The 27,124-nt window shown below is 42.9% G+C and overlaps 1 protein-coding gene across 10 annotated transcripts in view; it reads left to right on the top strand.

The window, feature by feature from the left end:
- The window catches only part of PCDH1 (protocadherin 1), a 220,191-nt gene that overhangs the window by 51,541 nt on the left and 141,526 nt on the right, over nucleotides 1–27,124 (top strand). For 7 of the 10 annotated variants that reach the window (XM_073568024.1, XM_073568023.1, XM_073568021.1 and 4 more), the window contains exons 2-3: nucleotides 5,924–6,744; nucleotides 10,082–12,274. In XM_073568024.1, the coding sequence (XP_073424125.1) occupies nucleotides 5,950–6,744; nucleotides 10,082–12,274 (2,988 nt within the window). In that variant the 5' untranslated portion in view covers nucleotides 5,924–5,949. Of the gene's footprint in view, nucleotides 1–3,051; nucleotides 4,258–5,923; nucleotides 6,745–10,081; nucleotides 13,282–13,326; nucleotides 16,075–27,124 lie in introns of those variants that run through there. The other 3 variants (XR_012230778.1, XM_073568028.1, XM_073568025.1) reach the window with 3 other exon arrangements.

Raw genomic sequence — 27,124 nt, 5'->3', positions numbered from 1 at the left:
GGCTTTTCTTCAGAAGAAGCAAACTCTGCCTAATGCTAGCTCTAGGTGTTTACCTTGTAAATTGCTGCATTGTAGTGTTATCAATTATTTAGGTTGTATTGATCTCCTCCTCCGTCACCGTGACTAGTTCATTAGGCCATGTGTCTCAAGTCAGCCAACTGGAAACATGCCACTGCAGTATGGGGCATATGCGCCAATGAGTCACGCTCCATAAAATGACCAAAGTGCAGTGTGAAACCTACTGATCTACCCACACCCCGACCCATTCAAAATACAGCTGTCCCATCTATCAGCTGATTGCCGTAGATCTAGCTACTGAAACTACAGGCAGTGAAGGGAAGATGTTTCATGACATGGCACCCACTCAGATTGTAGTGGTGGTTTAGTATAGGACCACGTTGGGGGTTTCTCTCTAAATAGATCTTCTCTAATTTAGTGCATCCTATATATTTGCCAAAGAACATGGTTGGAAATTCTCCTGATAACTGAAAACCTTCTAGGTATAGTACTATATGGATGAATCCCTTGCGGTTTTCTGGTTTTTCGATGACTGGCAAGACCTCTTGTAGACTCTTCACCGAAGAGACCATTTAATGGTGTGCACTACATTGTTAGGGTCATTCAACGTCCCGAAGAACAAAAAGCTCAGATTAGCCAGGAGAGATAGTCTTTAGCGATATATCAGTAGGAGACGCCTTGGTACTTCGCTTGCACCCAAGACCTCTTGCTGTTTTGCTGCCTTTGGTCATATAATAGGTTACTGAAGAAACCCTTGTGTCCCATTAAACGACATGACCCTGAGGAGACTCCGTAATCCATCGTTCATCATACAAAACTTCCTGTTCTTCACTCTCTCAGGACAATATGAACGTACTTGTCAGATGCAGGTAGTTATGGGATGAAAGGCCCTTTTGATTAACTGCAGCTAAGTTCAGGATGACAGACTCATTTTTAAAGTAAGAGAAAGGTCTCTTAATGTTTAGAAGAAAGGGGAGATGTTTGAGAAGTACATGAGGCAAGGTAAAAGGTTGGTGTGGCCTACGACTTAACAGAACCTTCTTGTATGCACACAATAGGACTATTGAGGACCATGGGACCATTTGATTTTCATAGATTTCCTGTTTTTGACCTTCACTAAACCCTTTTAAACCTTTTTTATTTTAACCTCTCCTTAGAATCCTAAAGAAAACTTAACCCTTCACAAATATCATGAATGAGCGCTCCATAAGGATGTTAGTTAACCACAATATTGCAGTCTAATCAGGCTGCCAATCTCCGGATGAAAGTGCAAAGCACTCGTTCGTCGGGTGAAATGATACTTTTTTTTTGCCATGATGGTTTTTTTGGGTTGTCATCGTAGGCTCTGCCCTCTGGTAAACCATATAGGATTGCGATAAATAAAGGGCCTTGGCAGGACAGACTTGCCGCTTATGAAACGGGTATTTTTAAAGCCGTGCACATCTCCATGTAGGTCTCGTCATTGAGATTGTTGTCATGTGTCTCCAAGGAACATCTTGAGATGGAGAGCGAGATCCCATTTTATGTAATTATCCATATGATTATCACACCTGCAGTTTCTGTGTAATCTGCATTGATAATGTGAAGATTCAAGGCCGTTTTTTTTTCTGAAATACACTTCATCTCAGATGATTCAGTGGCAACAAAATGAGAGAAGGGTTTTGATTGTACGATGTGTCTGTGCGGCATTTTTCTTGCGGAATTCAGTTTGAAGAAAATATGGCTGATAGTTAAATAGAAGAACTCGTGCAGATGGAATATCTAAAAAATCTCCAGCACCTGAATTTTAAGTTTTAATGTTGCCTCATCCCCTTCAAGGCCTGTGTCAAGCAGGTGTTTCCATTTTTCCAAATCTTTACAAAGGACATATCTGTCTATATACCGTAATCACCTAGTGTAAATGCCGACGTTCTTCTGAGTCTGGCGTTGTATTTCTTTTGTTGTTGCGCCATTTTATTCCTGAGAATAAGGCACCTCTTTCATGTATATAAATCAAATATTTTTACCCAACTGGTTGTGGTACCATGGGAGATGCCCACAGAAGAGTTGATGGTCACACCCACTTGGTTATAAGACTATTTCTACATAAGGAAGAAGGAGCTGTATGTCTGGAAGTGGGCTCAGGAAGAAAAGACAACCACTAGATTTTAAGATCACAATTCGCATTTACACCATATAAATCAGTAATTTTTACAGCAGGTGACGGGTCTTCCTTGAGGTGCCGATTACCGATGAGCCAACATGCTCACGTAAGGTTTTCTCCGAGCATACTCGTGTGCTGAGTGACTTTGACATGCTCGAATGAAAGGTTCGAGTCCCTGTGCCGACTCCCCGCTGTTGGACAGCTGCATCACATGAAGGGATTGCCTAACGTGTTCCGGTTGTAGAACAGCCGCGAGACATGCAGCCACTGGGACTCGAACGTATTTTTTGAGCATGCCCGAAGACACTCGGTTAGTGCCCGGATAACACCCTATCCGAGCACATTCGCTCATTACTAGTGTCTGTATATTGGGTGAAAATTGGCTTCACTCTTTTTTGATTTTGGCTGGACTGGCTGACTAAATGTGTGTGAGGGCGTCCATGCTTTGCTTTTGGGAAACAGAAGGATTGAGTGTCGAATTTCGGCATTCCCCAGGTGTTTTTGTTTTGGATGAGGAGTCTTGACAGTAAACTATACCCCCCCCTCTACCCACTGAAAGCACTCATTGAACCAATACGCACTAGAATAATGTTGACCAAACCAGGTGAATATAGGCAGGATTGGCCACACAGCTCATGTATATGGTGGGCTGCCCCCATTTCATCCCTGACTGAGGTGTGGTAGTTTGCCAGTGGCTTATACCTGTAAACAAAAAGGTGGACAGGTATTAAAATTCAAACTACCCTACCCTTTTTTTTGTTTTATGGTGATAAGCCACTGCCAGAGCCATATTGGCAGCAGCATTCTGCATTTTCTCCCTTTTGAAAATGCATGAGCCTTTGGCCCAAGTCCAACGTTCATGTGAATGGGGGAGTTGGGAGAGAGCGCTGACCGCCTAATGAGCAATGTGAATGTCCAGCCGTGTGGGCACACATGTGCAGAAGATAAGGCCAATCTCATTAGCCCATGGCCATCTAAAGCACTCCTAAGTGGCTGTTAGTTAAGCCGTTGGCCATTTCCATCGACGGCAGTGGTTGTTTGGCCGACATGTCTGTTGGACATGTCTGATTCCCTAACTTCCCTACAGTTGACAGGGGCTTGATACTCACTAGACTGTTGGCTAGCATTAATCTAAGTGGAGGGCTGAAGTGTGGGGCTAGCTTTACAGCCATTGCTTTCGCGTGACATACTGTGTGAACACTTTTTAAAGGGGTTGTTTCATAAATAACACATTATTTAACGGACTTCAGCTCGATCGAGCCATGGTGACTTGGTGTAGGACGATCAATCTTGTGCAAGCCTAGATGGGTCCTCCAAGGTGTTCTCCTGGATTTATATCAAGCCATCGGGTTACTGGCCTTCCCCTTCACCTTGTTCCTTCACGAATAAAGCATTACTGATAAATATGATTGCTGAGAGTCCAACCACTGGCTCATTCACCGATCAAGGAAGTAGGGGTCCCTTGTATGACCATGCAACCCCCCCTCTTGCATCTATTCCCTATAGTGAAGAGGTGACCCATTCTAATTCTGGTTCCTATACACTGGCACTTATACACAATATGGTGACCTCCCCATAGGGTATAAATCTGTCTATTGCAATAGAACAGATGCGGTACGTGTAACATTCTCTTCGCACATGTAGGTGGTACGAGGACTCTGCCCTTACCAGGTTGTTCTTTCTATTTGTGTTTCTTCCTTGGCACTTGTTGCCCCCTCTGCTCCAGCTAGATCGGCTGCAGCCGTGGGAGCCTCTAGGGTTCCTATTATACAGCACAAAGCCCTGGATTTCAGGCTGTCACACAGGCGAGGGAGGCATAAGCTCCAGGGGAGGGGACTGGCAAGTAACACTTCTTCAGCAACGGCTGGCTCGGTCGCTCGCTCATTATCGTTGTAGAGGTATTGCTCTCTGACTTCTTCTTGTCATCTGGGGTTTGGTGGAGTTCAATAAGATTGAAGGCTCTTTCCTTGGCTCCTAGAGGTAGTATGAGGGAAGCGGGACTGCGTGTAAGTTGCCTGGGATTCCACCGCTCGCACCTGTCTCCGGATGCAGGTTACTGATCTCGACATACCGGCAGGTGAAACCTGTTGATCTGGGTAAGGAAGTCGCAGGCAGGCTGCGCTGGGGCTTGTTGTTCTACGACCGCTAGGAAACCAGTTTTGCCTCGGGGCAAATGAAAATAAATTCCCTGTTTTTAATTGTAGCCTGTCACTGATCTTATTATGGAAAATCGTCGATGCATGGCTTTAAAAAGTGGGAAGATATAAAGGAAATAATTAATTTTCTTGCTGGATCCATTTCTGGCTAGGTCTTAAACTGCAACCGCTCATTAAAAAAAAAAAAAATTGTCATTTTTATTTTTTTTTAAATCTATCCTGGAAAAGTATATTGTATGCAATATCTACCCTATTCATTTTCTGTCCCCCTCCTACTGTAATGAGAGGCAATCTGGTGTTGCAGGTGGCTGTCGGCAGTGCGGAGGGCGAAGGTCATGTGATTGCTGTTGCAGAAAGAGTCCATACTCCTCCAGCGCTTGCTGAAAGCTGTAACCTCATTACATTGCAGGTGGGAGTATAAGATGGCTTCACTGTGCGGCCGCTGTCATCGGTGCCAGCCTGCAGGTGACAGTCACGGCTCTCCTTTCTGAGATGCAGGTGGCGGCACGTAAGGATTGTCACATCGCTGTAGCCGCAGCCCTGCTTACTGGTCTTTAATTGTCGCACACAATCTACCGTCTTTCACGTGTGCAGTCGTTTTTGCAGATTTTTTTTCCTCCTTATTTTACGTTATCAATAGCCTTTTTTTTATAGCTGTTCGCTAAGCGCTCGTTTGTTTTTGTTTTTTTATCCAGAGTTGTTTTTTTTGCATTTCTTTTTAATCACTAGCAAAAAGCGGAGACTTGTGTAACTTCCCGCACACTTTTTTTTATTTTTTTTGTTTGTTCTGACTGAATTTGAGACCTGCATCTTAAATTTTTTTTTTTTTTTTTTTTTTCGGTCCGCACATGTCAATTCTTTCAGCTTTTTGCTTTTTTTTTTTTGCGGTTTTTCACACATAGATGGCAACAAGAAAGTGAAAAAAGCATCAAACCTTTTTGCAGTGTTTCTGATGAATATGACAGATTTTATTCTACTTGTACTGTTGCCAAAACAAACGTAATTTGCATCCCAAAAAGCGGTGCTAAAATGTCATGAGCTATAGAAACAAAAAGGTAGTGGTTTGTCTTTTTTTTTTTTTTTTTTTTTTCCTAAGCTACGGTAGTTTTTTGTTACTTATTTTTTTGCAGATTTTTTTCTGCACCTTTTCAATATTGTAATACTTTGGGAGTCTGTTCTGCTTTTTTAGCACAGGTCACAGTTGGGTTTGATTCCTATGATCCCATCGTTACGTCTGACTCATTATTGATCATGTTGTTAGCCTGGTGCCTATTTTGCAAGGTTTCTAATCTCTCAGGTGTGGCTTTACTTTATGTCATATCAGGGACACAATTGCTAGGTGTATGTGACAAACTCCTGAAAGGGGTGTGTGTATAATTTCTTTTTTTTTTTTTTTTTTTCCCCTCGTCCTTGTACCTTGACTCTGACTAGTCAGACTAAGCATTTCAATTGGGAACCAACACCTGCATTCCACAGCAGGGTGTCCGCGGCGTGTTATTCTGATTAGCATATGAATGATTGATACTCAGGCTGTTTTCTCATTGGCTTGATTGTTTTTCTGACCTTAACCTCTTTCCTTTTTTTTTCTCTCCGGCTTTCTTTGCAGAGTGGCCATACCAGTTGAAGCTAAGAATGAAGAGAGTAGTCTCCTGCTTTTACTTATGGCTGCTCCTTCAGCTTCCCCTTATTGCATCTTCCACCCAGGTGAAATATAAGGTCGAGGAAGAGCAACCACCGAATATATTGATTGGAAGCTTAGCTGCTGATTATGGCTATCCGGATTCAAAGCACCTGTATAAGCTGGAGTTGGGACACCCGTACCTGCGCGTGGATGGAAAGACTGGAGATATCTACACCACGGAGACCGCCATTGACCGAGAAATGCTCCGAGAATGCCAGAACTTGTTTCCAGGCCAGTCTTGCTACTTGGAGTTTGAGGTGTCCATGACTGACTTAATGTCTCCAGTTCCTCGGTTACTCGATGGTCAAATTGAAGTTTTGGACATTAACGATAACACCCCAAACTTTGCTTCTCCAGTCCTTACACTCACCATTCCAGAAAACACCAACATCGGAATGCTTTTCCCAATCCCGGCTGCTACTGACCGTGACGCTGGAGTGAATGGGGTGGCTTCTTACGAGTTGATAGTGGGGCCTGAAGCCCATGAGCTTTTTGGACTGCAGGTAGCTGAGGACCAAGATGAAAAGCAACCACAACTTATTGTGATGGGAAGTCTTGACCGTGAACAGAGGGACTCGTATGATCTCACAATTAAGGTCCAAGACGGTGGAAAGACCCCAAGAGCTAGCAGCGCTTTACTGCGGATCTCTGTCCTTGATACAAACGACAATGCTCCCAAGTTTGAGAAGATGGCATATGAAGCGGTGCTGCCTGAAAACAGCCCGATGGGGCACTCCGTACTCCAGGTAAGCAGAACGTCTTCAGGTTTTATACTTTCCACGATTGCATTTCATTTTTTTTTTTTTTTTTTTTATAGAGAAGTTAAGGCCCCGTCTCACTAAGCGATCTCAGTAGCGAGATCGCTGCTGAGTCACAACTTTTGTGACGTAACAGCCATCTCACCAGCGAGATCGCTGTGTGTGACAGCGATCAGCGAGCGGCCCCCCTGCCGGTGTCGCTGATCGCTGGAAGAAACCTCTGGACATTTCTTTGGTCGCTGGTCTCCCGCTGGCCAGCATGCATCGCTGTGTGTGACAGTGGGAGACCAGCGATCAGGTGTAAAAAATAATAAAAAAAATATAGTTATTCTCACCTTCCGATGTCCCGTTCAGCCATCCTGCCTCTCTCCACGCTCCGGTCCCAGTGATCCTTTGCACGAATGACCGCGAGACTTTGTTATCCCGCGAGTCCGTGACATCTCGCGGTCATTCGTGCAAAGGATCACTGGGACCGGAGCGTGGAGAGAGGCAGGATGGCTGAACGCGACGTCGGAAGGTGAGAATAACTATATTTTTTATTTTGATTCTATTTTTTACAGGATGGCCAGCGATGCCTGGCGCTCGGCATCGCTGTGCTGATCGCTGGTGAAGCGGTCTGTGTGACAGCTCACCAGCGATCACATAGCGACTTACTAGCGATCCTGACACCTTGATATCGGTGTCGGGATCGCTGGTAAGTCGCTTAGTGTGACGGGGCCTTTAGAGTAGAAGACACTTTGTCAGCATGTGTACCTGTTTTCCATCAGATAAGTAATTAAAGTATGCACTGTGTGTCTAATGGAGTGGCTCTTCCATTCTGCTCAGGATTACAGCCTGAAGGGATTAAGCCGTGCTCCGATCACAATGTTTAATGCAATATGTACAGCCAACGTCAAGTTAAAGCAACCTGGAGACCGGCATCTTTTAATAGCTTTTTTCCTTCTAAAACAACATTTTGAATTTTTTTTTTTTTTTTTCTATTTTTATTTGTAGACTATACAGGTTAATGAAGATCACAAGTGCTTTTCCCCTTCCAAAAAAAATCTGCAATTATTGAATTCCTACTAATTGCTCACATTTCCCCAGGCTGGGTTTAATTCATGTTATGGTTCAGTTATGCAGATAATTTACACCCAATATATGAAGTCGCACAGAAATGACCTTTTTAGAGACGTAGACTTGTGGCCACGGTAGGGCAATTTGCCGGTTTCTCAACCTAGAATTTCAGTCTCCAATTTTGATTTTTGGTGCGCTTTAAATGGCCTTGGTTGTGCTACAATAAAAGAATATTTTATTTGTTACTATTATACATAATAATTTTTTTTTTGTTCTTCTGCAATGTAAGTTTGAGGATAAAGACCTCTATTTTAGAGGAAGCTCGTATCTGTAAAATCCTTTTTTTTTTTTTTTTCCCTAAAGATTTTTTTCATTGTACCAGTAGTAAGTCCCACCCTACATGTGTATATACATGTACATATATATATTCACACTCATTCACATTTCCATACACAGTCACATGTATGGTGTGTGTATGTATGTATGGTCTGTGTGTGTGTGTATGGTGTCTGTGTGTGTATGGTGTCTGTGTGTGTATGGTCTGTGTGTGTGTGTGTTTGTATGTCTGTATGGTCTGTTTGTGTGGTGTGTGTGCATATATTTTTTTTTTTCACTCATATGTACTATATATGCACACACATCCATTACAAAAGCCCTCTCCTCCGGGCTGAAGGATCTTGTTTTTCCTGGTGGTCATATAGGATGAGCCGGTTCAATCCCTTACGGTGTGATATTGCCATGACTGTAGATCCAGGTTTCTGCTCTGCAGGATTTTTTACATTCCTTATGTTTATTACTACTTGGGCCTCAGCCTGACTGGAACAGGTTGGGTGAGTTTTTGTGAAGGTAGTTTATTCAAAGACTAATATCAGAGAAATGACTCTTAACTTTGACTCGTAGGAACTAGAATATTTTATTTTTTTTTCCCTGTCTCTTCCTTCACGTGACTTTTTTAGCTGCTTTCTCATGTTGTAACAAATTGGAGCTGTCAGGATGGCATGTGTTGCCAGAGCTTTGAAACAAGGACCCCCAAAAGGTCACAGACCCCTGACCTGGAATGTACACAGGGTTCGCAGTCTGGATATGATTAGGTCCACCAACATGCATTATTCCAAACTCCCCCTAAAATATCCACTTCTGACTGAATATTTTTTTTTTGACTAGGGTTAGTAACTACCAGGCACTCCTGGTGCCGCTTTCTCAATTTGTAAATTACGGTAAATACCTAAAGGGTCAGGCGGTTGTTAATAACTAAAAAAAGGCCTACTTTCTGCTGAAAACGGCGCTACACTTTTTTTTTTTTTTTTCTTATGGATTGTGTCTAGTGTTATAGCTCCACTTCATGAGCGGCACTTCAAGACCTGTAGATGGACATAATGCAATTTTTTTTGAAACCCAACAACCCTTATACTTTTTTTTTTTTTTTTTTTTTTTTTTTCTTTTTACGTTTAGACAAGTCTTTAAAATCAACATAACGTTTTCTAACAGTAGATTAAGGGTATGTTCACACATTGCATATTTTCTTTTTCCTCTGCTCCAAAAACCAGAATGGTGGCAGGCAAAAAAAAAAAATCTGCTTACAACCTGCTATTTTTTTACCCATTTATCTGGATGAAAAGCACAGATACAATTGACATGATGCGTGCAGGGAAAAAACACCTTGATCATGCTGGTAATTTTGAAATACACTGAAAAATAAATAAAGTGGTGTGTTTTTTTTTTTTCTTGTGTGTGATTTTTATATTCCTATTTTCCCTTCTCCTTATGATGTACTCTCTTGCACTGGGTTGAACATGTCTGAAAATGAGGCCTTTTCAGTTCAGTAGTCCATTGATCTGAGCTCTGCCCCACATTTTAATTGTAGTAACATTCTTTGAGCTGGTTCAGAATCACGCCTGCCACGGAAGAATGACTCTGACACCGTCAATATGTGATCAAAGCAGAGCCCTCACTCTTCATGGCTGCATTGACCTTTTTGCCAGATATTCATTTCTTAGAATTGATTCTGGGTTATCAAATCTGGAAAACATAGCATTCCTGTTTTTCGATTTTTGTTGTACATGACGCAACAGGGCTAAAATGTTTTTCCCACTGAACGTTGCATATTGGTTAAATATTATTGCCACAGTGGTGAAAGCAAAGTCTTCATTTTCTAAAATACATTGTTTAATTAGAAGGGTGTCTACCTTATGCACGTTTGACTACCTTGCCCCATTTCCAAAAAAAAGAAATAACCCATTATAACGGAATTGTTTTGCTTGTTTTTCAGGTTAAGGCCAATGATTCTGACCAGGGAGCCAATGCAGAGATAGACTATGCCTTCCACCAGGCCTCCGATACTGTACGACGGTTACTACACCTAGATCGGTCCACCGGTCTCATATCCGTGCAAGGTCCAATAGATCGTGAAGATATTGGAACGCTACGATTCTCTGTAGTGGCCAAAGACAAAGGATCCAACCCAAAATCTGCACGAACTCAAGTCACAATTACCATTCGTGATACAAATGACAACAAGCCGGTTATTGACATCAGAGGCTTTGGTCTGGTGACCCATCAAGATGGTGTCGCAAATATTTCTGAAGATGTGCCAGTAGAGACACCAGTGGCCTTGGTACAAGTTTCTGACATTGATGAAGGTGAAAATGCAGCTGTGACTTGTGTTGTGGCTAGGGATGTACCATTCCAGCTGAAGCAGGTCAGCGATACTGGAACTGATAGCAAAAAGAAGTACTTTCTGCAGACCACCACACCATTGGACTATGAATCTGTGAAAGAATACACTATTGAAATTGTGGCGGTTGATTCTGGTAATCCTCCTCTTTCCAGCACCAACTCTCTTAAGGTGCAAGTTACCGATGTGAATGACAACGCTCCGATCTTCTCGCAGAGCTTGATGGAAGTGACCTTCAAAGAAAATAATTCGCCTGATGATCTTGTGATGGAAGTTAGTGCAAGCGATGCCGATAGTGGCTCCAACGCTCAAATATCCTATTCTATACTTGCTGACCCTACTACTCGGGGAATCTTTTCAGTTCACCCGGACTCTGGTCAAATTAGGGTTAACACTGTGTTGGATCGGGAGTCAACTGAACAATACAATTTCCATGTAGTAGCTGCTGACAAAGGCACACCAAGCTTAAAAGGCACGGCCTCGGTTGTAATCACAGTGTTGGACTGCAATGACAATGATCCAAAGTTCATGCTGAATGGCTACAATTTCTCAGTCATGGAGAATATGCCTAGACTGAGCCCGGTTGGTATGGTCACTGTCATCGATGCCGACAAAGGGGAAAATGCTCGTGTCCATCTTTCAGTAGAACCTGACAGTGGAGAATTTGTTATCCAGAATGGGACAGGCACCATCCTTTCCAGCATCTCCTTCGACCGGGAGCATCAAAGCACATATACTTTTCGTTTGAAGGCTGTGGATGGTGGGGACCCGCCCCGTTCATCATATGTTGGAGTGACTATTAATGTTCTTGATGAGAATGATAATGCTCCAGTGATTGTTGTACCATCAAATAGTTCATACGCTTATCTAACCCCTTCTACTCATCCAGGTACGCAAGTCAACAAGGTACGGGCTGAGGATATGGACACTGGTATAAATGCAGAACTTCATTACAGTATTGCAAGTGGTAATCCTTTTGACCTATTCGAAATAACTCCTACAGGAGGAGAGGTTACTCTAGAAAAACAGATTTTAAGAAAACATCATGGTCTGCATCGTCTAGTAGTAAGGGTGAATGATCGAGGAAAGCCTTCCAGACATGGCACAGCCCTGGTCCATTTCTTCATAAATGAAAGTTTGACAAACCAGACCTATGTAGAGACTTTACTTGGTCACAGCCAGGATACACCATTAGACATCGATATTGCTGGAGATCCAGAATATGAACGCAATAAGCAACAGCGAAACATTGTATTTGGTGTAATCGCTGGTATCATGGCAGTTATCCTTGTCATTGTGGTGGTCGTTTTGGTCCGATATTGCCGACAAAAGGAAGCGAAGAGTGGGTATCAAGCGGGAAAGAAGGAAACAAAAGATCTCTATGCCCCAAAACAGAGTAATAAAAGCAATAAAAATAAAATCAAAGCAAAGAAAAGCAAGTCTCCAAAACCACCCAAACCTGTAGAAGAGGATGAAGAAACTGGACTACAAAAGTCTCTCAAATTTAACTTGATGAGTGACTCTGTTGGAGACAGCCCTCGAATCCATCTACCTTTGAACTACCCACCGGGAAGCCCAGATTTGGGACGTCATTACCGTTCAAACTCCCCTTTGCCTTCCATCCAGCTCCAACCACAATCCCCATCTGCCTCCAAGAAGCACCAGGTTGTTCAAGACTTGCCAGCAGCCAACACCTTTGTTGGCACTGGGGACAACACTTCCACTGGGTCTGATCAGTACTCGGATTACAGCTATCGGACCAATCCCCAGAAATACAACCATAAGCAGGTAGGCGACCACTTCCTACGTGAGGCATCCATCGATGGCACTCTAGCATGGACTGACGTATGGTGATGCAGTCTTCAAATAAGGGGTTGGAATAACTAAGTGAGTGGGGATGGTGGGCATGAAAAAGAAACCTGCTCCCCTTTTTCCATTTTGTTCTTCAGGTGGGGTAGCAGTTTAATACTGTTGCTGTATTCAACCAAAGAAACATTTGCAATGTACTTTCAGCAGCTCTTCCTGATAATGGGCCTTATGTACAAGTCCAGGGAGGCCGTTTATGTATTTTATAGGTAAATTATTCATATAATAGTAGGATGGGCTGGAATTCCACTGCTAGCTGACACTTGCTAAAGATTAATTGAATTATATTCAATATATTAGGTTAATGTTGTGAGCTGGCTCTCACTCTATCCTCATAGGATAAGGGCTTTACGTTAATTGTGCTTGCTTCGTTGCAGTATTTCATTTGGTTTTAATGAAAGGAAAGGGGGAAAAGAGTTTGACATGCATAGCAATTAATCATTCTATAACTTGTCTAAATGCTACTGGGTACTTTCTGCGTTGTTGTGGTTGCATGCAGTAAAGATTGCGCCTTTCCTTTTGGGTCATGAGCTGAGTTTTGGTTTGGCGTTGGGTGATGCTACTAAGAAGGTCTACTTGCCGTGTTTAAGAGGGCTTTCATTGAGTGCCTTGTGCAATTAATGCTGCTAACTTTTATAGCTTGATGAAAATTTTTTTATTCTTTTAATGCTTCCGCTTTTTTTTGCATGGTTTTGTCTCTTGCTTTGTTTCTCTTGTTCCTCTCTACCTTATCGACCAACTCTACCTAACCAAATGCATCTTCTACCAGCTACTCATTCACACAATTCAATTGTCTCAAATTTAAGCCTATGTGCACACCCCGTCCCTTAGATTTCGACACAGTTGCCGTCCCTTAGATTTCGACAGTCGCCAAATTTTCCCAGGTGAACGCAGTCTCTTAGATTTCGACAGTCGCCAAATTTTCCCAGGTGAACGCAGTCTCTTAGATTTCGACAGTCGCCAAATTTTCCCAGGTGAAGCTGCTTCAAGAAAACTACAACGTGGTCAATTTTTTGATAATGCTTTGCAGTTATTCCTGTGGTGGCGGCTCTCGCTCTATACTGGTGAGTATAGAGAATGGACTGCTTCCAACTGGAAGCTGCCCAAAGGATGAACATGCTATGCCACTCCAGGGTTTCTGTACTATGCACAGCAATGTCGATTTGACAGTGCTGTTCCCCATGTTCATTTTATGGCACCCTTTTGGTGGCACATTCTGGATAGAATCCACCTGAAAAAGGCATCGTGTGCACATAGCTGAATGGTAGCTCCTAAGAGCAATGGCTTTTGGGATCTGTAGGTTCCAACCCAAACTAAATGAAGCTCAACCCTTTGAAACCATATTGACAATAGGCAAAGAAGGATATCCATGAAGTTAGCCTTTGGGCAAAGGGTCATTAATGTAAAGTGTGTAAGAGGGTGAGCGTGATTAGTGTTATGACCCAAGTTGCATGATGTGTTACTAACCTTCTGTCTCTCCTTAATAACTGCACAGACATTGGAACATTTAGCCAAGAAAGATCTTTTCACCTCCTAAGTTACTAACTGAAAACGCCAAAGAATTGAAATCCTAATGAAGTTTTTTTTAGTTCCTACATGAAGTTTCTCCAGTCTGAAGTGCAAAGTTTTCTCAGCAGTAGAAAATTCGAGACTGTCATAAAACTTTCCAATGAGGGTGATAAAAAAAGGCTCTTTGTTAGCTTCCTGGGGTATTATAAGGGTTGTTTTTGAAAGAGTACAATTAAAATTGTCTTCCTTAACTTGCCATATAAACCCTGGTACAAGTGCCAAGGTGCCCTATTGTTTATTGGTGTTGCGAATGGGAAAACTTTGTAAGTTTGAAGGCTGGTGCCTTTTCAAGCCAGTAAATTTACTGGATATTATAGCTTTGTTTACTAAAGCCAACCTTTTTATGTATGTTAATAAAAATGAAGGATTATAGCCATGTCTAAAGCAAACTGAATAGATTTGTTAAGGTGCACACTTTAGAAGTGCCAAATTTTTGTTTTTGTTTTTTATAAAAGTCCCTTCCAGCGCCAACTTGAAATGTGTGTGTGTGTGTGTGTGTGTGTGTATATATATACGGTATTTTAAAATTTTGTATTAGCATTACAAATTTCCTTGTGTTTTGTACAAAACTGAAACCAGAAGACAGCTAAAACTAAAATTCTACCAAAAGGAGTTCAGCCTGCCCACAATCCTTAATCGTTTTAACATTGTCCTTTTGTCTTCAGGAGCGTTTTTGGCTTTTTTTTTTTTTTATATATATACCCAAAAGGCCGCTTTTTTTTTTTTTTTTTTTTTTTTCCAGGGCTTTGTCCTGATCCGGCACACCTTTTGGTGTAAATATAGGCCGCCTCTGATTGGTACTTCAATCAGAAGGATTTATTTTTGGAAGCCAGTGGTTTGTTGTCATGATTTGGCGCAATGGTCTCTAACCTTTTTTTGAAGCTACAACTCGTAAAACGGTTGGCCCCTCTCTCTAAATTCCCACGTACACACCAGTGGCTTGGCTCTGCCAAGTTCTCATGGATTTTTTTTATTTCAGGCAGCGGAGAAAGCCACTGCCGTACATGTCTGTCAGCGGCTTGTCTTATAAAAAAAAAAAGGGTTCTAAAATTGAACATTCCAACTGCCAAGCCTTTTATTTTCTTGACATATGGGGAAAGTTAGCAGCCCCTTGCACCCCACCCAACCCCGCAAATAGGAAGGTTAGCAGATTCTGCCTACCTTAATCTAATGTGTGTGGAGACTATAACGTGCTGACGGTGCAAAAAGTGCCTTAAATTGGAAAACGCCAACCTTGAAGAATGTAGGCTCTTTTTATTTATTTATTTTTTTTTTAATTTAAAAGTGATGCTAAGTGAGTACAGATCGTATACTGTTATGGAGGGACAGATACTACATAGGAGACCTTAGTCATTTTATTGCTTGGAGGTTTTTCCACTAAGTACATTGGAATAAAAATGTTAAGAGTTGGTGGTTAAAAAAATACTGTCTGACCATGTAGGAATAAGGGGTGATCACACTACAGCTCCTGGGCAGTGGAGGATGCAAGAGCGAGTATACAGACAGGACAGCATGGGATCACAGAAAGTAGTTGTGTGATCCTGTGCTGTCCTGTCCATATACACTCTTGCATACACCCCTACCCAGGAGCTGTAGTGTGATCAGACCATGTCCCTGTACGGTCAGACACAGCCATTACACAGTACACAGCAGGGACACGTTTATAAGATTATCGCAGCACAGGAACATTTTTTTTTTTTTTTTGTTTACACCAATTGTAGGAATTATTTTTCCTTTGTTCCAACATCTGTTAAATAAAATGTACTTTGGAGGGGGAAAATTCATTTTAAGAGTTTAAAACCACAAAAGTTAGTTTATAAAAATAAGTTTTTGAAAAGTTTGGCAGTATTATTCCCGCAGGCATAGGACGGCATATTGTACCTACCTGATCTGTACTGTAAGAACGGCCAATAGCTTGAGGCAAATGTGCGCAAAATTCCGCCTCATTCACTGGAATGTATATAAAGGATGAGAAATGTTTGCACAATGAGTTCTACAGTCGGCGCCTTACACTTCCTGTAAGCGGCGTCACTTGTGTTTGTATTTATGCTATTAAGAAATAGCGTCGTCTAACCTCAACTTATCTACTCTGTACCCTGAACACTGTGAATATCGTTTGTGAATAAAGTGTGTTTTTGCTTTTTTTAACTGTACATTTCAGTGTTTTTTCTTTGTCTTTCGTGTCCCTTTTTTTAATTTTTTTTATTTTTTTAATTCCGTGGAAAGATTGAATGGCTAGGGCTATTAGATGTGGACTTTGAATATGGAATCAAAACTCTCCCCAGAGGCTTCGCTGATTGCCCGGTGAAGCATACACGGCTTTCTTTCGTGTCCAACTGCTGCAATTAAGGCCAGGAAAGGGAGGACGGCACACTTAGAAGCATATTAGTGGATATTATAGGTCTTTTCACTTGTAATGGAAGTCGTCGTCCTAATGGACAAAATGCTAATTTACAGAATGCGTTTTGGTTTCTATAAAAACTGAGGTTTTTCTTTTATGGAAAGGTCCGTCTGTTTTATCGACAGGTCCAGATTGTCGAGAACAATTGCCTTATTCCATACCGAGCAGCAACATAGTAAAAATGTTCTGATTTTTTTTTTTTTTTTTTTTAAACGTAGAGTTTACCTGTTAGGCTAGTTTCACACTAGTGTTTATTTCCTGCAGCGCACGGCGCCGCTAAGCCCCGCCCCCTGCCGGCTCCCTGCCCGCCCCATCCGGTCATCGCCGCCTACTAGCGCACATGGGTGCTTGCGATCTGCGCACCCTATCTTTAGCATAGGGTGCGCTGGCCGTGCGCTAGCAGGATTTTGCCGTGCACTGCGCACTTTTGAAGGTGCGCCCATGTGCGCCGAACGCAGCATGTTGCATTTCGGCGCGCACGGCGCACTTTCAAAAGTGCGACGGCAAAGTCCTGCTAGCGCACGGCCAACGCACGATCGGCGCACCCTATGCTAAAGATAGGGTGCGCAAATCGCAAGCGCCCATGTGCGCTAGTAGGCGGCGATGACCGGATGGGGCGGGCAGGGAGCCGGCAGGGGTTGGGGCTTAGCGGCGGCCTTGCGCAGGCCGTCGCTGCGCTATAAAGCGCAAATGTGAAACCGGCCTAATATACTCCAAAATTAACAACAATAAGTAAAAATATATAAAAATAAAAAAAATATTTTTAGAGCACCAACATATTATTCCGCAGCGTTTAACAGTTCATATAAAACAGTCATAAGGGGGGGGGGGGGGCAAGCCAAGTAGCACACTCTAAAATTAACAATAATAAAATATAAATAATAATTTATATATTTATACCACCAACATATTCCACAGCGCTTTACAGTTTAACAGTTCATATAATACAGTCCTAACTAACAACCTTAAAGATAATACAATAATTAAAGCAAAATAAGACCACCCTGCTCGTGAGAGCTTACAATCGAAAATAAAAGTATACTCGCCCTACTGATTCCTTATTGCTCCCTCTTCAATGTTTCTCTCTGCTTCCTGTTTGGCTGCAGCGGTAGCATAGGCATCAAACACTGGCTGCCGCTGTAATCAGAGATTGGTTGCAGCAGTCACTTGCCCAAATGGGCATTAATGCATGCACCAACACAATTGAAAGAGGAGTGATGGGACATCAATTTTAAGGCGAGAAAAAAAAAAAAAAGAAACCCCCTTTAATACTCTTGCAAAAATCAGACCACCAGGAACTTGGTGAGCAATACTATTTTGGAATTTTGGTAGAGGGGGAAAAAAAAACTGGTACCGTATTTGGCCCCGTTGCAAAAGAGTGAAATCTGGAATCATGTCCATTATTTGTGCTTTACTTATGGACCGCCATCATATTCCCCAGCGCTTTACATACATTATCACTGTCCCCATCGGGGCTCGCAATATAAATTCTCTGTCAGTATGTCTTTGGAATGTGGGAGGAAACCAGAGAACCTGGTGGAAACCCACGCAAACACGGGAAGAACACACAAACTCCGAGCAGATGTCGTCCCAGGGCTGCAAAGCAACAGTATTGGAGCTTATACATATTTTGTTTTCAGCTGATTTATGGTGGCCAAATCTATAAAGGCAAAATGCACCATGTACGTCCATTGTTCGATGGCCATAGACCAAGAATGGAGTCATTAGGCCTCTGGAGTTTCCTTAGTAATTAACTTTGGTAAATCAAAAAGTGACACTGACCTTTCTCGGCACATTGACTGACTACCTGGCCCCATGGATTTGGTCATCCGTACAGATTTTTTTTTTAAAAAATGTTTCATAAAGTGTGTAACATGAGGTGCAATGGAAGAAATTCTATCCTAAAACTTATTTTTTTTTAATAAGCCACCTTATTTAGTGTATGAAAACTGTTCCTGAAGGATTCGATACCTTGCGGTGATCATGAAGACCAGGCCTTCTCCAACACTTCCTGTCCATCTCGCCACTGAAGAGCGCTGTGGTCAACCCGAAACGGCGGCTTAAAGGGAACAATAAAGAAGATGTAACTGGAAACCCCACAACCAGCCGCGTCGGAGACCTTTCCCAGGGTTTGACTCCAGCCGAGTGAGAAGGACTTCTCCTATGAAAACGTTTTCCTAGTTACTCCTAATTGCGCCACCAGATACGATCTACAAGCCTTTAGGTTGAACGGCAATTTTTTCAATTTGTGTCTCGTTTGCATAAAACTTGAAAAAAACAAACCGAGCTTGCATGGCACGGTCAAACAATGGCAGAATGCTGTGCTGTATTATTACCATGGCTCAGGGCTGTGATGGCGCACAGCCCGCTGATTAATATCACTTGCTGTGACACAAAGCGCAGTTGACAGCTTTGTCATAGTTTCTGGATATGAACATCGCTGGGGACTATCGTTCCCCCACCACACTGGAGTGATTCGCTGCCCGAGGCAGCCATGCTTGCAGATCCTACAAAAGGAGGTAATGGCAGGTTCTTTTCCCCCCTTGTATGACTTATTTAGCATTGTGCGCATCCTTGACACGGTTGTCAGGATTTAACTTGTTTTAATTGACAATTGTATAAATGAAAGCCCAATTTTTTTTTTAAATTTTTTTTACTGGGGACGTATATTCCAAATGATTGTCAGTACAATCCAATGTCTTGAGCACCGCTAGGAAATTCGGCCCCAAATCCAAGGAAAAGCTTAAATGCTCTTTCGGTAGGCTATATTTCTTGTAATATCAAATTGATCTTAAAGGGAATTTGTCACCTCGTTTTTGCTGCCTCATCTGACAGCAACATAATCTAGGGGCAGGGATCCTGATACCAGCGATCAGTTTTTTGGCCGGGGTCACACTGGCGGGGAATACGGGAGAGTGAGAGGCGCAAAAAGCACGCATTACACACGGACCAATGATTCTCTATGGGGTCCCTCGCACCAGGCGTATATTTCTCCTCAGTATCCTACGCTCCGTGCCACTCGCAGCATGCTGCGATTGTCAGCGTACTACGCCCGTAGTACGCCAATGCAAGTCTATGGGTGCGCAAAAAATACGGATTACACACGGACCACACATGTGACCTGCGAGAAATACGCACCAGGTGTCTTTTAGCAAAGCCGGCAATTCAGTGCGCGATACAGTAAACTCACACTGACAGGTTTAATAAAGAAAAGAAAGAATAGATGTAGACACATATAAAAAAAAAAAAAAAAAAATATATATATATATTCTATGTGTCTATATTCTTTCATTTCTTTATTAAAACTGTCATAGGGCTCCATTATATGTCCATTTTGCAAGCCTGCGAGAAAATCATGCCATACGGATTACATACTGATGCCTACATGCGCAAAATACGCGACCACACCTTGATTACGGATGACATACGGAGCACTGTTTAGGGGCCATTCATCCGTATTACGCATGTAAAATACTGACCGTATTTTGCGTCGGTTAGTGTGACCCCGGCCTTAGATGTAATATCTATCAGATCTCAGAAAGCGGCGCCCTCCTATGCCACAAATTTGTGTACATTGCGTATTGACAGTAGGTTGCTAATAAGTGCTGGGGCTGTATGTTTGGACCAGGAAGCACGTGAGCTGTAGTAATAATCACCTGCTGATAAAGTGCTCATTGTATTGAAACCACACACAACCTAGTAAGTGACGCAGCGGAAATCAGTGTCTCTCCCCTTGCCTCATGAGTAACTGGCAAAAACTTGCTGACAAATTCCCTTTTTTTTTTTTTTTTTTTTAAGGCAACTTGTCACTCAGGCAAAGTCTCAGTTCTGGGAAAACATAAGTGCTTTGAAAAGCCGATCAGGCACTGTAGGGAGAGAAGTAGGTAGTCCGGCATATCCTCCTGCTGGCTTCTACCCCACCCCAGTTGATTCGGCAGGTCTCTCATTTTGAATAACTTGGGGAGAGATCCGTCAATCACCTGGGATGGATAGAAGCCGATTGGGGGCTGAATCGGACTAGTCAGCCCTCTTGCTATAGTCTCCACCTGGCTTTGGTACGCGGCTGGCCCAAACTATTCATTCTTGGTCTGGCGATCGTGCAGCCAGGCTCGCGATCATGATTGGGCTGCCTTAATCTAGTACCGGGTTCTTGTTAAAACACCTTTCCATCATTATTTTCTAATTTTAAGGCTAGGAGTTCAGTCCACATTGGTTGTCCATTTGTACTCGGGAGCTTTCGTTTTATGTAAAAAAAAAAAAACCCCAAACTTTAAATCCAGAATTTCTCAAAAATAACCTAATCTCACGGTGTGCCGTAACACCTGGTGACGACTGTTTAATTTCCCTGCAGCGCCACTGCAGGGGTTTTAACACATTACATGGTGACCATTAACATAATTTTGCTTCTCTTGTTAAAGCACAGACACGCCGGCTCCTCGAGTGAGCGAGCCTTTCCAGCTACTCATCTATGAAAGTCTTTAAACTTTTGATTTATTAACTTGGAATCTTCTTCGAATGGCTCATGTAAAATCAAGCTTTTTATACCAGGAAAGCTCTAAGCCCGGAGATAAACACACAGAACATGTTCTAACGAACGTCTAAACTGTGTCCATGTATGCAGAAAATTCCTGAATAAAAACCGGACTCCTTCCCAGAAAACGCGCATTTTTTTTCTGCGCGTTATGCTTTTTTTTTTTTTTTTACCGGAGCGTCCCCAGTCTCATAGAATATAGTGAGAAATGCGGATTTTACCGCGAAATTAATGAGCATGCTGCGTTTTTTACTGCGATGCGTTTTTTTCGCGGACAAAGCCTCATCAATGTACACAAAGTGCTGAATTCATTAAAATGAATGGAATGCTTCTTGTAAGCATTTTTGCCAGTAAAAACGCTTTAAAAAAAACGCAAAATAAAAGCTTACGTGGGTACACAGCCTTAAAGCTCTCTTTTTTTTTTTTTTTTTTTTTTTTTTTTTACATTGGGGTTAAAGATTTTCCGGGACTTCGATATATTGGGTTCATTTCAAGCATATGATCAATATTAGATGGGAGTAGTGATTTCTGGCACCCCATATCGGCTTATTTAAGGGACTGTCTTGTATTGTAGCCTATCCCAGCACGTTCACTCATCACGATGTCAGGCACCACCACTATAGAATGTATGTTACTGCTACATGATTAAGAGGACCATGCCGCAGCTCCTTCATACATCTGAGCTTGGTGCTGTCGAGATATTTTAAGACCTTATAAATGTCATAGTCCCTTATGGGTCGCCCTCCCAGGGCTGTGGGGTACTCTGTACCGGGCCGGTGTCAGGGGAATGTGTCACAGCAGCGGTGACCCGGTCTGTGGCCCTGGGCGCCCAAGCAATGGGGGAATGTAGTTAATGGAATGGAATAGTTTGTGACGCCACCTGTGGTGCTCGGCAAGGGAGGTGTTAAGCCGATGCTGCATGCAGATCCTCTGGGGCTGGTGGTGTGTTGCAGCCTAGATAGTGTAGCTCCCCACAGGTGAAGCTGTAGCCCCAGGGCAGCGTGGATGCAATAGAAGAGGAGAGGTGCCGGCGGTGTGGAGAATGGTACCCAGCGAATAGCGGTGCTGAATGTGTTGGCGCACAAATGAATGGAGGACACCGGGACTTGTAGTTCCAAAGCTTTACTCATAGTCCGTTGTACACACACACAGGTGCCTGCCTCCGGGCCGTGTCCTCCGGGTCAGCGACTCAATCAACCTCCGGGCAAGCTAGGATTCTCCCCTCCAACACTCCGCCAACATGTACCTTTCTGAACGACTCCTCTATAGCAGGGTTCCCCAACTCCAGTCCTCAAGGCCCACCAACAGGTCATGTTTTCAGGATTTCCTTAGTATTGCTCAGGTGATAATTGCTTCACCTGTGCAATACAAAGGAAATCCTGAAAACATGATCTGTTGGTGGGCCTTGAGGACTGGAGTTGGGGAACTCTGCTCTATAGCGCCCACTACTCCACCGGTGTCTGCTGCAGAACCATAAGTGTCCATACAACCTCGGGGACCGGGCCCCGGCCTTGCGCTGAGAACCTATAGGCAGGGTTCCTTTTCTAACCCACATCCTCTCTGTTCTCTCTACTCCTTCGTTCCGTACTTGTCTTTCTTATGGAAGCTTAGATTTCAGTTCTACGCCTTTCTCCTTTTCCTTTCCCGTGCCAGCTGGCTCAGATCACTGAGCCAGCTGCAGCACTCCTTCCTCCATTCCTTCTTCCAGGGATTCTCACTCCTGTCTGAGTGACTTCCTACCCGACTGACCTTCCGTCAGACTGACCTCTCCTCCTACACTTTCCCACTCTTATGTATCTCCACCCACCTCCCAGCACATCCAGTGTTCCAAGCAGGGAACCACCAAAGGTGCTCTGCTACCCTCTGGGCAAGGAGCCGCAATGTGGTTATGCCGAACTACCCTGTTGTGTAGGGTGCGAGTGTTGGAGTGTGGAAAGGAGTTCCCACCCTACCCGGGTGGTGGGGCACTACACCTCAGGAGAAGGTGCAGTACCTCTGTGGCGATTGAGCCTCAGGGGCGCCACACACATACTCCTTTTTAAAATGAATAATCTGGTTATTATGGGAAGTACAACTTTTTTTTTTTTTTTTTTAGGAGTACTGGAATCTACAGGAATGTTTGGAGTGGGGGGGGGGGGAAATCCTTAGTTGATTCGAAACCTATTTTTTGTCATACCCAATAATAAACACAAAAATCAGTGTCAATGTCCAAGGGTCTCAAACCAAAAATCATAGAAAAAACCCTAAAATCAATACTTTATTGTTAAAAGTCCCCAAAAGGTCACACCACAAGGTGAACAAGACCAAACAAAAATCGTGTCCAATAACATCCAATTACATAAAAACATATAAACATATAATAGGGGAATTCTAGGAGTCCCTAATACAGTCTAATGCTCACTCCTTCCTTGCCGCGGAAGTTGGCACCCTAGGGGGGACGTTGTGGCGCCCCCGCTCAACGATGGCTATCCCTAGGGACCCTGTTATACCCTGCAGCCACTAGGGGATCCCTTCCCCGATACTAAAGGGACCCCTAACATTAGACAGAGACCAACCTACAATAAGGAGGACCCTAATCCCCAAAAGGATTAAAAACATAAAAGTGAGCATTAGACTGTATTAGTATTGATTTTAGGGTTTTTTTCTATGATTTCCAATAATAAACACTTAAAATGCTATCGGTTGTTCCCTATAAACAGCCAGTTAAATCTGAACAGGTTGACTAGATGTTTTTCAATGGAAGACCTTCAAAAATTTAGTCGTGAAGGCATAGATTTTTTTTTTTTTTTCCTGTTTCTTTTTCTGATCTCAAGTTCCCAGAACTTCTAAAGACTATCCTTTATCCATATGTAGGAATGTCCTTTGTAATCATGAGCTTCGGGAATATTCCAGGTATAGGTTATTACCTAACTATTCAGGTCAGTTGCTGCACAATCTGTTATCCTTGGAAACGTCGGGTTTATATTGCAGCAACGTCTTTCGATGACTCAATCCATCTTCATTCAATAAGTGTTTAATGAACTTGTCATTGCTGCATCAGAGGAAGCAGATTCCACCATGTCTTGGTGATTTATTTCATTCCTTAGGGATGGAGCTACATACGTTTTACGTTGCGGTCTGGGGTCGGGTGTTAAGTGTAATTGTGTAGAAGCTCAGTGAAAGGGTAGAAGGTGGTTGCACCAGATTTTGTAAGACTGGGTGTTTCAGGACTAATCTTATTGACTTTAGTCGGCAAATATTCCTTGGTAGTGACGCCATACGTGTTCCTAACCATGTTATTGTGGATAACGAGATGGAAAGAAGCCTATTGTACTATTGATGTTGTAATGGGAAAGTTTTGATGTGGCTAAACCTTTTGTTCAGGTCCGATGAGCTTTGTATTCTGTAATCTTTGATAATACAGAATGTTTTCTCTTCACTTTTGTGAGAACTGTCATTTCATCTTCTATCGACATCTGGAGAGATGAAGACTAGTCATATGCTTGATTAACAGATGAACACAGATATAGGGGATTATGGGGGACAGATAGTGGTGAAAATAAGTACTTGATACACTGCCAATTTTTCAAGTTTTCCCACCTACAAAGAATACTGAGGTCTGTAATTTTTATCGTAGGTACACTTCAACTGTGAGAGACAGAATCTGGGAAAAAAAGTGAAAATCAGAAATTCACATTGTATGATTTTAACATAATTTGCATTTTATTGCATAAAATAAGTATTGATACAATAGAAAAACAGAACTTAATATTTGGTAGAGAAACCTTTGTTTGCGATTAGAGGTCAGATGTTTCCTCTAGTTCTTAACCAAGTTTGCACAGACAAGTTTGGTCCACTCCTCCCTACAAATCTTCTCCAGATCTTTCAGGTTTCAGGGCTCTCATTGAGCAGCATGGAGTTTCAGCTCCCTCCAAATATTTTCTGTTGGGTTCAGGTCTGGAGTCTGGCTAGGCCACTCCAGGACCTTGAAATGCTTCATACGGAGCCACAAATTACTTGCCCTGGCTGTGTGTCTTAGGGTACCGTTACACCTAGCGATGCACCAGCGATCCCGACCAGCGATATGACGCGGTCAGGATCGCTGGTGCATCGCTAGGTGGTCGCCAGTGAGCTGCCACACAGGCAGATCTCACCAGCGACATTGCTGGGGACGGGGATCGCTACTTACCTGTCAGACACGGCGATCCTGCGTCCTCCCGCCCGGCTCCACGCGTCGCTCGTCGTCACAGCAGGAAGTGCCGCAGGAAGTGACTGACGAGGAATGGTCCAGCAGCTTCTAGCGCGATCACCGATAACCAGCGGGGGAGCCGGTCGGAGGTAAGTATCACATGCAGCGATATCGCTGCAACGTCACAAAATCGGTGACTTTACAGCGATATTGCTAGCGATATCGCAGTGTGTAACGGGGGCTTAAGTCCATTGTCAATCTTTAAGACCCAGCCACAGTTTATTTGTACATGTGATAAAAGTTAGACTTCTCCATTCTTTGTAGGTGAGAGAACTTGCAAAATCGACAGTATGGAATACTTATTTTCCCCACTGTACTTGGGGGATGGATAAACACAAAATGGATAATGGGCCCCTTTCTTTCTACTCATTATAGAGCCAACCTCTCTTTTAAAGCAACTCCTCACTCCGGGACTTAAGTGACTAAATATTTGTCGTGGTGTTACCCTATCTGGCGCCCGCATCTTGCCTCCTTGTATCAGATCGTTGTTCCTATCTTTGTTTTGCCAATACGGTCACTGCTGTGGCATAGGGAGTGCAGTGATAAGTCTAAACTATGTCTTCCGTGTATTGTGTGATCGAAAGGCAAGAAGGACATGAATTCGCCTTCTCACTGTACTCCTTTTACCACCACAGTAGTCATTTTGAAAGTGGGAAGAAAGGAACACCGATCTGATACGATTATCCAAATGGAACCAGCTGGTTGAGTGTACATAAGTATATACCTGTAGGTCCTTTTCAGTCCTGGGGATTTGGGTCGCTTTAAGGTTCTTCCCCTACACATTAAAACAAAGTAAACCAAGACTGCTGACTTTAGGCGTTTAGACTGATTATTTTGTGTGTGGTGCACTTACCGACTTTTCTCTAACAGATGACAAAATACAAACTTCTCAGTGGAGATCAGCAGAAGCAGATCAGTTTGGGAGGAAGGGCTGCTCGTCCAGTGGTGGTTGAAGGTATATGAAACTGGATTCATTAGGTCGGGGTCTTACATACTATTAATGGACCATATCAAACTTCTTGGTTAGCACTGGCCATGTGTGACTGCTCAAGTTCTACTTAAGGTGACTGTCAACCAGTAGATAAGTGGTCTAACAGGTAAAGTTTCTCCTTTTGGAGAGCACCAAGCTCGTTTAGGGAGACATATAAGTCTTGCAATGTCCCGCTGTGAATTTAGAGAGGAAATATCCAATAGGTGCTAGAAATCTGTTGCCTGTCTGTGCCATGCTTAGACTTGGCTTTGTAACCACTCTCCATTGTGACTGGTAGATTGGGGGTCACAAGCTGGCGCCACTCTCTATTGACTCTGTGTATTTTAGCTGGGCATTACAAATAGGTTTTCCAAATCTGACGACCCCTGTTTAGTGTTTCAACATACGTTGTAAATGTGCGTTATATCCCCTTTAATTAAAACTTTTCGACAATGGCACCATTTTCATCTGGAATAAATGAGGGACAAATACTTCATTTTGTTTCACCTGCAAAAGTGTAGACCAAGTAAAAAATGGACAATACCGGTATATCTTTTGTATCAAATTGACCCTGAATGTGCCAATAGGTATGCCTTTACCTGCCAATTAACAATGTTTGGTCATAGAGCGTATAGATTATTTTCCCAGCACTGGAGTAATACATTCTAATTAGTCACTTTTGATTATAATCTCAGTCTCCCTCCATCATCCCGTTTCCTACCCTCTTGAAAAGACTAATTGGACTCTTAACGTGCGCGTTTTAATCAATTGTTCCGTACCAGTCTCTCGGCTTGCTACGATCATTAAAGATAAAGGAGCACAGAGGCCTCCGCACCACTGGTTGAACTCCGAGTGTGTAGGCTGAAGGGAACGGCTCCCTCCCAAGTTTTATTTAAAATTAATTAAAATATACTTTAGTTGTCATGTTTGTTTAAAAACTGCATCCATCATCCAAATGGCTGCCAAAAATATTACTGGTACTAATCTATGCGTTTGGAATAACATTTATATGAGTAGGTAGCATTGGATCGACGAGATTGTTGCCGATTTGGTGGAAGCTTTTATTTTATTTA

The sequence above is a fragment of the Dendrobates tinctorius genome, unplaced genomic scaffold, assembly GCF_039654945.1.
Source record: "Dendrobates tinctorius isolate UK_male_01 unplaced genomic scaffold, ASM3965494v1 ptg000020l, whole genome shotgun sequence".
NCBI classification, from domain to species: Eukaryota; Metazoa; Chordata; class Amphibia; order Anura; family Dendrobatidae; genus Dendrobates; species Dendrobates tinctorius.
The sequence above is the reverse complement of the archived record's forward strand: the minus strand, read 5'-3'. Positions and strand labels throughout refer to the sequence as shown.